The sequence below is a fragment of the Nesoenas mayeri genome (genome assembly GCF_963082525.1).
Source record: "Nesoenas mayeri genome assembly, chromosome: 4".
NCBI lineage: Eukaryota > Metazoa > Chordata > Aves > Columbiformes > Columbidae > Nesoenas > Nesoenas mayeri.
In genome coordinates this window covers 8,924,545-8,938,723 of record NC_137540.1, presented here as the reverse complement: position 1 = coordinate 8,938,723, position 14,179 = coordinate 8,924,545, and the positions used below count along the sequence as shown (strand labels likewise).

Here is a 14,179-nt window from a genome sequence, read left to right as displayed (position 1 = left end):
CAAATTATAATGAGGCCAACAAAATGAAAGCAAAAGCCAAACAGACCTAAGTTTTAAAAAGCCTTTGAGCTGGCAGCCCCCGAAAACTACCTGATAGTTGAAACTTGTTCTGCTCAAGGTATCTGACTTCACATACATTCCTTATGAATACAGAAGACTTCATCAAAATAAATGCCAAAATCCATCATAAATTTTTCGTTCCAAGAAAGTAACTTTAATCACCATGAAAACTGACAAACCTCTGAAGACAATATGGGGAAAACATTACTGTGTGTTGCCTTTTGTATTACCAATTCTGTTTCAAAACACAGCATACAGCTGATGAACCCTTAGATTTGTCAGATTTTGGAGTCTAACTTCTGCTACAACTACGGGCTGCATAAATGCTTACTGTAAAATTAAAGTTCATTTTGCTAGTCAACATTTTAAACATCGATTCAGAAGCAAGTTGTTTTCTCTTGCTACATAAACTAGAAATAGCAACCATGTCCTAAAATAACTACATCTGTAACATAAGGAAAATAGCTTTAAAGGAATCAAAGATTTCCAATGGCTATCAGTTTTTCATCCTATAAAATATAAGTAATTAGATTTTTTTAAAGGTACTGCTTTTAAAACGGGAAATTTGTCCATTGACATTTCTAACTCTCTCCAGAAACAAATATAAATTATTTATTATTATCAGAATAGATTACATTGCTTGAATTCAGATTAAAGGATATGAACTGGAGGTAGCATTCAAAGCAGCACAATTAAGTAATAACTAATTATTAACTACATAACCACATTAATAACTGTAACTAATCCCTGTATTCAGTATATCCAGAACCATCAAGATACATCAGATTTTTAAAACAGTTAAATTGGGGAAATACTTTAATTATCTACAAAAACAGATTTCTATGAAAACTTAGGATCTGAAAAATAAACACTAAAGCTGAAGAAAGCATCTTCTTGTGTTATTTCTGTTCAGGAAAGCTTATTCTCAGCATTATACACTGTATTCCTAGTTGGGAACTAGTCTAAAAAGAGCATTATACTGAGAAAAAAAAACCTTCCCTGCATATACAAGGCTTCATTTTTGAAAGAGTATTCAGTTATCTCACTCCTAAAATAAAATATACCCCCTATATTTTGCACAGTGTGTTTGCTCTTCTCCTTAACAGGAACAACCACGTAGACACCCCATTCAAACCCCTGGAGGAGGAGGAACAACTCTGAGGCTGCAGTAGCAGCTGTTGTGTCTCATTGCATATTCCCCAAACTCTAGAAGAAGAATCCAAACTCTAGAAGAAGAATCTGCTCCCACTCCTAATAGAATTTACAATATACCAGTAATGCTTAATCAACAGAAGCTGAGGGTCTCAGATATCAATAAGCTTTGTCAGCAATTTTATATGGTACCAGAGTCAGAGTTTGCAAGAAGCTAAAGCACTTGTATGTGCTCAGTGGATGGTGCAGGATAAGAAATTGGGCTCGCTAGTCCTGATGATGTAGGATGCTCATCTCAGTTCATTTTTTTGTACTTGGGAAGCCCCACAGAGTCATCAGGGTCTTCAGGAAAATGGATTATCCACTGCACAGACAGAAGTTTCTCCTGGCTAACAGGGCTGAGACAATCTAAATTAGACATTAATTTTATTCATAGATGCGAAGGGGTTATTTTAGCATTTTCTGGTTTGTACTGGTTGTCGAGAGTTCAAAACACTTCATGTAGTCTAGAATAATTCCTAAATTAACCCAGACATTGCATTCGTCCAGCTTTGATTTTACCCATAGAGTGTCAATGTATAACAAGCCCTGCTTGGCAATATACTGTTTGCGTGCTCCTGCCAGTCAGCTGCAGAAGGGAAGCACTTCCAACACAAGAAAAATCTGCAGCAACTCTAGTCTTATTCCTCTCACATCAAGCAAAAGACTATGACCACTTCAAGAAAGACATGTCATCTTTCAAAGAAATTATCATATTAACTGTACTGTCCTGGGGCTGATCCTTTTTGTTAATGTTGGTGGGACTCAACGATCTTAAAGGTCTTTTCCAACCTAAGTGATTCTATAATTCTGAGACATAACATTTGCTGGATCTATTTCAACATAAGAACTTGAGTATAAATTTACTCTCTCCTAACCAGAGAACTTGAAGTTGACCAGGCTGTGTCCCATATAACTCGGCAAGTTTTTTCTTGACAGTAGGTCTTTTAATGGAAACTTTCTCCTAGACAGTAAGACAAGAATCTTACTGTGTATCTTCATTAAGCAGCACATGGAATGCCCGAGTTCTTATCCTGCTCATCATTAAATTCCTTGGCACAGACACCAGAACCACTGTCCCTTTTGTATCCTAAACTCCATTTGACACATGCCTACTATAATCATCTGCAGCTTTTCTTCAGCAGGGAAGGTAATGTCTCAAAATATTTTAGATTACTTCATTTCTTATTCTTCCATCTACTCCTTCCAAAATAAATAGTGTCCACAATTGTGGGCTTTTTAATTAGTTTTGACATTTCTCCAGTCTGAATGTCAGCATGTAAGTATCTGAAAAGAAGCAAGGAATTCTGTGGAGGCTTTCTTGGTGGTATAGATAACATTTGGATAGTATAAAGCTCCAGTTCAGGAAAACAGCCTTCTTCAGAGTAGTACTTAGCTCCATACCTAAACTAAATTAACTAGGACTTAAATGTAGTTTTAAAATTGAACACATACTTTTTTCACAGAAGTAAGGACTTCAGAATATGAAGTAACTTCAAAAAACCTGTCCCCCATGCTGTGAATTCCTATGTCAGCGCTGGCTCTCTGTGCCCCGGCCCCCCGCAGCACGACACAGCACAGCTCACGCTGCCTGCGCTCGGTGTCCCCACAGCAGCCTGGGCAGCCCATAGGGAGGTCTGGGTTTTCTTGGGTTGTGGGGTGTTTTTATTGCTGGTTTAGGGGTTTTTTTTTAAGTAAGCTGTGCACAACATGGCTCACAGTCTGAGACAAGGCTTATGGAACCAAGGTTTGCTCAGATACATTGGGGAACTATGAGGAGCAGCAGTTCCCCCAGCACAGGCTTCCCCTGCTTCATGAGAGTGGTCCCTGCACTGAGCACCCCCTGAACTGCTCCCAGGTCTCAACTCAGAGAAAACCCCAGCTGCTTTATGCAGAAGGAGCCCAAGAGCCAACTAATACAGCATGGATGATTAGGGAACGAGGACTCAAGGCTGAAACTTGGGAGACAGGTCATTTAACAGTATGGATACACTCCTTATGTTCCCAAACACAGACAAAGCACAGGAGTTTATTCTTACAATCATTACATGCAGGGATATGGGAGTGTAACCAAGGATGCCACAGTAATGACACCTTTCATTAACAGCTGTTCTTCACAGAAGCCTTGCCCAAGACAGATAGTACAGTCAAATGTATGTCAGGGGCAGCACCTTCAGTCTTCTCTGCTCCCAAACTTTCCCTGAAAACCTGCACCTTTTCACCAGGAACTCTTGTTCTTTACAGCTCGTCCACTGTGGGAGTCAAACAGAATAATCTGTGCTGCCAAGAAGTTGAACCCGATGCTTTAGTCTATGAAGGTGAGTAATCTTTGAAGTTTCTATTTAGATGGCGTGCTAAAATTTTAGTCCATCTCATGATGCATGAGTCACAAAACAGCTTATGTGACATTTCTATTGAATGATTTACTGATTTTAAGGCTATTTAAAAACATCCTTTAAGCAATTTTACTTTCTAAATTGGTAGCTATTGTCCAGTTAATGGTAATTTTTATCAAATCTGGCTAAAAGTTAGGGGAAAGTTGGACACCATACATCTGGAGCTTTCAAGTGTCCCTTCAAAGAAATGCCATTGATTTCACTAGAATGTCAAGCTGTTTTTCAGGGCTGATGCAGACACTTACTTGCATACTTATTTTAAGTAACAGTTATAGTCCTGTTAAATTTGATGGTACTAGCCACTTAAATAAGCATTGCAAATGCAGTTCCCTATGCTATGAAGCAAAAGTAATTGGATTTATATGACAGACTTAAAAAAGAGCCAAGCTAAAATATTCTACCACCTTATAGTCATATAAATGGTGAAACTTTAACAGTATATTTTTACAGCAGTAATAACTTTCCTGAAAGGTAGTATTTTAAGCAGAAAGTTTAAGTACCCTTTTATAACAATATGTAAAACAATTTATTTTATAGAGAAGATTAACCAGAGACAAAAACATATCTAAGTAGTGATAAAAACATATCTAAATTTGTAGTTTTGTGAAACAAGGTTAAAAACCATGGCTACTCTCTCTAACCAACTGAAGGTAATCAGAATTGCATTCCAAATGCAAGTGAGCTATAAGATTTTAATCTGCTTGGACACAAGTTAGCTAGTCAGCTGAAAATACCACCCACTGAATGTTTACTTACAGGCTGAGATCTCCCAAAAATAGCAAGGGAAACCTCAGACTTCCGCATCTTAGGTCACAGGGGATCAGGTGCTTTGTGTGGGGTGGCTAAGGAGAAACAATTGGCTGACCATACTGCTTTCAGTGTGATTAAGTAGTTTAGAATATTTCTATAATGTCCAGAGAGTATACTGCTCTTTCTATTACGTGAGTCCACATTTGGAATTGGATCTAATCTTAGTGCAGCAATTACCTCTACAGTGCCAGCAACCGCTCCTAAGGGAGGAGGCTGGCACTGTGGAGTGCAAAACCTCCTCCTGCTTCCTTTGAACTTCAAAATGAATAAGTGTTTTTGAACCCACTGAAGATATCTGAGGTCATGCACTAACTACAGAGTTGCGAAAAATCCCTTCTAAAATGTTATGAAGGCCAGGAAGGGGTTTGGACATTAAATAATCAAGAAAATCATCATTAGAACTGAACCACTGAAGTCAAAGATGCACCAGAAATGCAAAAGAGACTGATCAAAACAGTAGAAAGGTCTTTCTTATAAGAAGTTGAAGGTCTACCACAAGTAAATAAAAGCAAGAAGATGATGCATAAATATGGTCTTTGAAAAACTCATTAGAACTCTTTCTGCCCTTCCAAAACAATTGCCTTAAAGGTTTCTAAATCAATTCCCCAACAATTTTCATAGAAGTGGCCTCCCAATATCAAAGAAGAAAACAAAATATTGGTTTCTTCAAGGAGGGTTCAGAGACACAGTAATTTCAACCCAAATTCCAAAGACTGGGGAATTTGCCACCAGTACCGCTGGCAGGGTACTATTCCAGAGCACACTGCCCAACGACTTTCTTAAAATTCTTTGAGAAAAACTAAGATTTCAAATTTCATGTGAGCTTATTGCTCTTGCTACCAAAGAAAACCCATGCCTTAGTAGCATTTATTTGCTGCCTTAGAAGCCCATGGCTTCTAAAGCCCACATTCATAGATATCAGAGCAGGAAACAACTCAGGCTTTCAGCCTGATGATGGACTTGGGAAATGTGTACCTTTTACCTCAGTTGTTAAAAAAATAAATAAAAACAAACTAGAAATGCTGTTTCAACAGCCTTTTTTCTTCTGGCTGCCCTGGAGAGCAGTTTATTAGCTGTCACAGCTTAATGGAGTCATAATATCATTTCTTTACTACTTCCAAAGCTAAATACAGTCTTATTTCCTAAATGTTTTATTTATTTGTAATAGGTTCATCCAAGGCAACTAGCAGCTCAGCTCCTGGACACAATTTACATTAGGAGCAGAAACACGTCTCTTACTGTGTCTCAGGACAATCAATCTCATTCTGTTACAGCAATACAAAGCCAAGCAGACCAGGAAGGTGGTGAGTTTTGCAGAACACAGATGCTTCCAAACATCTCAACTGTAGCTTTCTACAAAGAAACCAACTGGAATTACTGAGAACCTTCAACTTGCTATCCAGGCATATTTTATCATAGTATTTACCTATATCCAAAGAATACTACATAATAGAATAACTTCCACAACTAGAGCTTTTTTGCATAACTTGAGTATTTTGAGGAATGCAACTCTATATACATACGCTCAGTGGTTCAGTTAGAACTAGAACATCACAATAGCGGATCCATTAGTGTTTGACTACCACAGCACACCTTACGTGTTGATTATAGGTATTTCACTAACTTACGTATCCATACTTGTGGGAAACTGGTAGGAAAGAGAAGCCTGAAAATGCTAATGCAATGCTTTTCTAAAAGCACCACGATTTTACGGATATTGTTAGTTTACTGTAGAAAGATACCACAGAAGAACAAGACTGAAGACAAAGCTCGAGATGAATCAAAACCTTATGAAGTAAGCTAGCCCGAACAAAATAGATTTTGAGGGGAGTTTCTTGCAACTCACTCTTGCAACTTCTGTCTTTTAGATATCTTACCTGATTACATGTGTTAATGTCTATTCCACTTTTCAGATATTCCACTACTTTGTCCAGATTCCCAGCTCTGGCAGCTCGGAGAAAGCTTGCATTGCTGTCAGACTGTGAAAAGAAAACAATCTCTAGTTAGCTCCTGCTTAAAAGAGGGCACAACTTCATCACCAGTGGAAGGTTACTACACTTTATGCTGTAGAAATATAAAATTATGAAGAGAACTGACTTTGCATTGTATCTGCATTAATTAGCATATACATACTTAAACAAGGTAATACTGGCACTAAAGAACTGCAGACCTGTCAGAGCAAACAAAATAGTGCAATGATTGCTTAAGTTCAGAATTTATGAAGAACCAATGAAAAAAAAAACAGAAAACATAGTCACTGATACTAGCAACAAGAAAAACAAAAGTGTCAACTTACTAGCCACAGTTTTTTGGGTTTTTTTATATATATGCTCAAAACTCTACAAAATAATCCATTGTGTTATTGGCTATGCTACTTAACAAAACATATATTGGTTTTGGATTTGTACTTGTCATTAAAAGTTACATGACTACAATGCATATTTGTGCACACACACTGGCTTAACAGAGAGGTACACACTGGAGAAAAAACAATATACAAGAGCAAAAAAGTCCTGTGGATATATTTAATCAGCTGTGACACAGAAATGGGGCATGCTAAAGGAAAAAACTTCCCACAAATCTGGGTAGCATTGCCAGTGTAGCTAACCATAGAACAAAGCGGATGAAGTACTCAAGCCTGAGTATCTAAATCCAGGATAATGCTGTAAATATGCTCACTCCTAACCTGCCTGCATTCATACATTTGCATTTAAAGCTCCATTAGCATTTATAGGTTTAAAAAAATCTATAATGTTTTCAGTTTTTCAGCTAGGTTGTGGGAAGTACTGTTAAGCAAGGGAGCAAGGAATGTGCCAGTCTTGCCTTTATTTACGGTTATAGCATGAAATTACATTGGCTATTTGAAACCAGCATACACTTTGATGTTCACCCACATGTGAACCTACACACAGGTAAACTGGCTACTAATGCAACTGGTGATACCAGGAGAAAAATACCGTGTGCAAAAGAAGTAATGATTAAACAGAATAAGCATTTGAGAACACACACAGAGTAACAATTTTCATACTTTAAATAAATAGAGAAGGAGCATGTTTCAAAAAGCAGATAAATAACTGTAAAAGCCTGTTTTCTGGGGACATAATTAGCGAGGCACAGAAGGGTGCGCACACTATCGGACTAGTACTTGGTGTTCCACTGAAACACCTCTGATTGAGCATGATTCTCATAATTTCACCTCCCTGCCAGAAACACCAGGTGAAAATCACTCTTTCACATCCTGAGAATATCCTAGAAGCCTCCCACTTTCAGCTTATTAATACAGATTGACAAAGCCATTTATTTCAGTCACCCAATCCATTTCGATGCATTTATTTTGGTCACCCTACTTATCACGCTGTACTAACTCTCTTCACAATCCACGATACCAGCCTATTTTAATCTGCAACAGATGGATGCCATCAGAATGATTCTTCTTACAACTGCGCTACATGCCAAGACAAAAATATTTCCTTTTAAATTCCTTTCAGCAAACTTCAGCACATTTTCCACATCTTTTACTGTTAAGAAAACAGACTGTCTTTCTCAACGCACAGCAGGGTGAAGAGGAAGGTAGCACAGGAATTCAGACTGACAGAACCCTTCTATAGCTTCAGGCTTGAGTCAGGCACTCAGATGAGGCTTGACATGGGAGCACATTTCCATAGGTACTTGAAAGAGATACCTTTTAAGATTGAAGGACAGCTATGAGCACTGCACCCTCTCCTATCATGTGTATGTGCACATAAAGAAGGAAAATTATATTTTCATGTTTAAATATCCTTGAAAAATCAACTGACTTGGTAAAAACATTAACCAAGAACAAATATTTGAGCACATCAGGGCTAAATCCAGACACTCTTGAAATTAATGGGAAAAGCAATTTTGCACTCAATAGAACACACATTTTTCCTTCATTTCCCCCATTTTTTTCATGCTTTACTACTACTACAGTAATTTCACTTGCCAAAACTGAAATCATCTGTACTTTTAAAAGGTTAAGAGAGAATGATGCAACAACTTAACAACTGTAAGTTCTGTTCTGTTAGGGTTGAATCAATCATTGCCTGTTTTTCTTTCACACAGAGTAACATGAAAGGCTAAAAACGTTAAAGTTCCAATTAATGCTGGAAGCTCAGATTGTAGCTAAGACCATACTAATAAACTCCATTTGTTTCTGGCTAAGAAGATGCAAGCAGCACTTACAAAATAGATTCTCATTTCCTTGATTCATGCTTTTGTTTTCTCAAAATTAAATTAGTGTCATGTTATCTCACTTCAAGACATATTATGTATACGTGAATATCAATCACAATGCAGAATATGGACTTCTTGTATACATGAAGAGTTATTATGAATTAATGATAAGGTCCCTGTAACAGGCACTTTTATCCCAAGAGCATCTCTTACTACGTGTGTTTTCACTCTGAAATCCCAGTGCTTGGCCATGAATAAAAGAGTAACAAAACTGCTAAATCCCCAGTGAAACACAATGAGACCTTGATGCTCCATTTAAGTGCCTTTGAAAATCACAGCCCATGTGATCTTTGGGTTTTTTATGAACTTTCTCACTGTATCATGTACTGATCTCAGATGAATATAATTGTACCCATCTTTTCATAGTCTGGCCTCTCCTGTTTCAAAATGGTTTCTCACAGACTTGGATGATGTTCTCATTTAAATCGAACACACAGATAAAAGACATGAAGCAGCAATTCAGCTGTTTCATATACAAATTCACTTACAGGTACCAGTGCGAGCTTTTGTGAAATATACAAAAGATTCAGCACTGTGTTTTGAAGTCCTAGAAGTTAGGAGTACTCATATCTGTATTTTCTTTCCTGGTTTGGTTTGTAAACTATAATTTTTCAGTAAGTCATCAGTAGGCTCTCCTTTTCCTCATTCTTTCAAGGTCTTTAAAAAGCGTTTTTGTCAGTACTACTGTCTCAGCAATTTACTCACTTTGGCACATTATGAATTCAAATCCATTTTAACAAAACTGTCTTGGGAGCCAACACCCATGGTTTCTGTAATCTTAACATGCTAAGAAGCCATGATTTGTGATCTGTAGGCTTTTCCAATTGATTCAGTAATCTCATGAAATATTTTGTTTCCTTACACGTCGATTTACATGACTTCATGACTCATTTCAGTGGCACAGAAGCCAGCGAATCGGTCTTCACTAGTTTCTCGACTGGTGAAGAAAATCTGTCAGCAAACTATCATTTGAACATGCTTTCTTTACAAGAAAGAAGATAAAACATGAAGCCAGAGTCCATTGCACCATATGATATCTATCACATATTCTCTTCCCATGCACACACCTCTGAGATTTTTAGGAGTTATATGCATGTGTGCAGATCAGACTCAAAACCAAGCACTGTACCAGTAAGGAAGGGAAAGGACTGCAGAAGAGCATGCCGTGAGCAGCTACCAGCAACCAGACGAACATGAGCAATCTGGGAAACTCCAGTGATGACATGTTAATTTGCAAAGTCTCAGCTGGCATCTCTGCATTCCACAAGTATAGGTCATAAAGAATTAAGGATCACTTTGTTTACATGTGGCCACTAAGACTGTGCTATCTAATCAATATGTCATCAATATGCTGTTAGAATAAGATAAGAACGGTTGAAGAATACTTTGCTGATATTTTATGGCATGGGACAAACTGACAGTCTGTTGAATTAACAACCTTTTTCTAACGTACTAAATTGAGAAATCCAAGCTGTTCTATCAAAAATGCACTTCTAACAGTAGTTAACATTCCCATTTGACTGCTCCAGAGAAAACTTTTTTATGGCAGCCATAATCAATTCTGGACTATTACTTGCAGTTCTACAGAAGCCAAACATTGATCATAGAAGGACAACAGTCACCATAAAAACAAAGAAACAAACAAAAAACAACAAACAACTTCCAATACATATGCAATGAGAGTACAAGTATTTGAGAACTACTTTGGTTTTTAACTTCTTTTTAAAATCTGTTTACAATGCAATTCTAATACACATTATAGATTTGTGAGGAATATTTGGTGTTATCGAACCTTATAAACAACACCTATCTTTTAACTTTTCTTTATTAACTTTCAACTGATGAAAACCAATTTCAGCCAGAAATGAGAATTTGTCAGAGCACTATGAATAAACTTATGAGGTGAAAAAAAACACTATAACCTTCAGTACACTCACAGCAGAATGCAAAAGTGTTCTTTATAAGTACCCAGTTGTCAGATGTTGCATAAGAAAATAAAGACATCCCTGATTTAACAATAAATGAATGCAAGGCTGTGGATTCAACTTCTAACTTTCTAATTGTAATGCCAGAATTTTGCCCAAATTTGAAAAATATAGCTTAGGAAGCCTCAGTAATTAAATCATATATGGAAACCAGTATTTTATACAAATAGTCATAAACCTCCCCTTCTGTCCCCTGTTCTCACTCCAGTTGCCTTTCCCATCTCATAGCATCCCACATCCCTTATCGTGCACAACATGTGCCTGTTTCTGAAATGCATTTTATAGAGATGTGCCAAAATAAATCATGATGTGCAGTGTTGAAGTCATATGCTGTACCAAAATCACAGGAATTTCTCCAGTGATTCAAATTTGCTGGTGAAAGCAGCTTCATGCACAAGGAAAGACTGGGGGAGTAGGAAGCTTCAGTTTTTAAGAGCTAAAGGACAAGTCTAATATAATAACATTATCCAAACCATCCAAATACTTGCTTGAAGTCATGTCTGTAGTAAAATTATTCCTGCAGGTTGGCTCCTCGGCCCTCCCACTCCAAATGAGGTGAATGACCCCAGCCTGTCCATAATCACAAATACCACCATGGGAGAACAGAGTCTAGCAACAAGACCTACTAACAATTCTCATCTATTAAATACAGTTTATTAATCGAATGACAGCAAAACCAGAATTCAAAACTGATACCAAATAGCCAAATAGTAATTTTATACCTTAACATTTTGGGTTTGTATGTGTATTAAGGTGTGTATCTGAATAGTAACAACCCTTTTAAACTTATTCTTCAAGCATCCACTCTGGGACATAGTGCTTTTTATAGAGAAAATTTATTTAGATATAGGTTTTTAAGAGGTTGGCCCTGATCAGTAAGTAAGCAAAACCTGCTATTAACTTGTAGGCATTATATAAATCAAGAAACTCAAAATCACTAGTAGTTATAAAAACTTTCTTGCTAAATTGAATCCTGTACTATTATTTCACATAAAATCAGCATTAAGACAGAATTTGTCAATGTGGGAGTCTTCAGGGTTATCTGACAGTGTTAATGCCATTTACAAACTTCAGAGTTGTGAGTGTTTGTTCAACAGCAGTTTCGACAATTAGTAAAATGATGATGATTTGTTAACTTTTTCTTCATTAAAGGCTCTTAATTGACCTGTGGTTCAACATGTTAATCTATTCAGGTAATGCTTGAAATTGAGAATTCAGCTCACTGCAGTAAAAAAGTTACATAATATACACTCAGTATTTTGGGGCTTCTTGATGTTATTCAGTACTTAAAAGAAGCAGGGGGGAAATGACAGATATGTAAACATATTTTTTTTATAATGCCGTATCTTCTAGAGTATAAATTTATGCTCATACCCTTGGGACAATCACTAAATTTTGTCCCAATTGCTTTGGTTAATCTCTGATTTCTGAAACCATCTGTTCAAACCAGCCATTGCTTAATTGGGTGTAACTCTAAAACCGGCACAGATGAGGTGTTACCATTACCCAACACATTTGTCAAATGTAAAAGATGGGACTTCAAATGGAATTCTTTTTCCTCGTGAAACTGTTTCTCTCTTGAGCTTACCAGGTAGTTTCTCCCTTACTCACATTTTATCTTTTGTACCCTGTCTACAACTACCTGACGGGAGGTTGGAGAATGGAGGGTGTTGGTCTCTTCTCCCAAGTAGCAAAAGTGATAGGACGAGAGGAAATGGCCTCAAGTTGCACCAGAGGAGGTTTAGATTGGATATCAGGAAAAAATTCTTCATGGAAAGGCTTGTTAGGCATTGGAACAGGCTGCCCAGGGCAGTGGTGGAGTCACCATCCCTAGAGGGGTTTAAAAGGCACTTAGACGAGGTTCTTAGGGACAAGGTTTATTGCTGGAGTTAGGTTATGGTTACGGTCTCTTCCAACCAAAATGATTCTATGATTTTTATTTTTCTTTACATTGAGCTGAAAGTGCTGCTGATCTCCAAAAGGCATCACAACAGCACAATGGTGAGACTGTGAAATGCAAACATAAGATGCCGCAAGGACTGCAAGAAGGTGAAATCTTATGCTTTTTTTGCCTCCTTTTTTTTTCAATTAAACTATCACGGCGGAGTCTCAGCCTGCACTTCTGATGTGCATGCCAGAACATGAGCTAAATCTTGCACTTGCAATGGCACAGGCTCAGTAATATAACACTGGTAAATGAGTTAAATGGGATGATAACAGCTATAATGGAAACATATTTTCCCAGCCTCTAATGAAATAACATTAATCTTCAGAGAGAAAAGAAATACAATAGTGCTTTACTTTCAAAGCCACTTCCTTTGTTTATAAACATATATGTCTTCCTCCCATTAATTTACTAGAAGACATGAAGGAAGACAGATTGAATCTCAGATCTTAAAGAAATTTCAGTATCTAAATTCCTGGAGGAACAACATGCCAATTTTCTTATTTCAATTTCAGAAAAAGTATTTTCCTCACAGAAGTTTTCCCATTCAAACACATATAAGCATATCAGATTTAATTTACCCTACTATGCACATTTGATTGTATAGAATTTTTAGTAAACAGCTGAACTAAAAAGCCCACAATGCTAAAACTGCAACTTTAACTGAACAACGCCTCTCTCTCATAATCAAAAGCATCTTCTTGTCCACAAAAAAACACAAAACAAAACAAAACCAACAATACAACCAAAACATTACTGACCTTACAATAAACTAACCTTTAAAAAAAAATGAAATGAGAAACTGAAACACAGGACCTGTGAAGTGTGAAGAGGAAGACAAGCTTTAAAAGACAAAAGATCACTAGGAAGTTATATATTCTCTGCCAAGATGTGGCTAATAAAATCCAGTGTTTAATTATTTTAATCTCAGGCGTCTATCTCTCTATGTTGGTGATGATGGTTAAAAAAATCAGAAAAATAAAAATAGTCTTTTAAGTAAATTCTATGCATCCGAATAATTTAAGGCACTTTGAGTATTTTGGCCAATTAATCACAGGATGTCATGAAGGAGATCGAGAAGTTGGCACCACTTTCACCAGCACTGAGCTGGAACTCTGGCCAGAGTTGTTCTTATCGTAATGTCACATACAGTACGGACATGGGTCCAAACTTAGAAATAAAGATTATTGCTATTTACAGCCAAAAGCACTGTGTAGTAACAAGCCAGTAAAATAGCTATAAGAAAAGAAAAAGCTGTTGTGCTATATGCTACATATGACCCAGGATTAAAACATGCAGTGATTTCAAATCAAAACTAGCTTGCACATATTTAAACAAAGAAAATGACTGCCTAACACAGGTGCCTGTGACAGAGGTGACTGAATTCAGAGGTGACCGAATTCAGAGGTGACCCCTTCACCACATCCCATGTTCCTCAGAATTAATACTTTCTCATTAGATCTGCTAAAGGATGTGTAGGAGCCAAGATTATACAGGGCCAGTGTAGGTGGGAATGTTGCTCATGTTTATTATACATA

At 37.1% G+C, this 14,179-nt stretch overlaps 1 protein-coding gene across 1 annotated transcript in view; it reads right to left on the bottom strand.

Annotated features, from left to right (window-relative positions):
- Positions 1-14,179, bottom strand: part of ANK2 (ankyrin 2) — a gene marked incomplete at both ends in the record, with an annotated part of 244,068 nt that overhangs the window by 143,075 nt on the left and 86,814 nt on the right. The window contains one exon of the mRNA XM_080343437.1: positions 6,335-6,436. Coding sequence (XP_080199563.1) covers positions 6,335-6,436 — 102 coding nt within the window. The remainder of the gene's footprint in view (positions 1-6,334; positions 6,437-14,179) is intronic.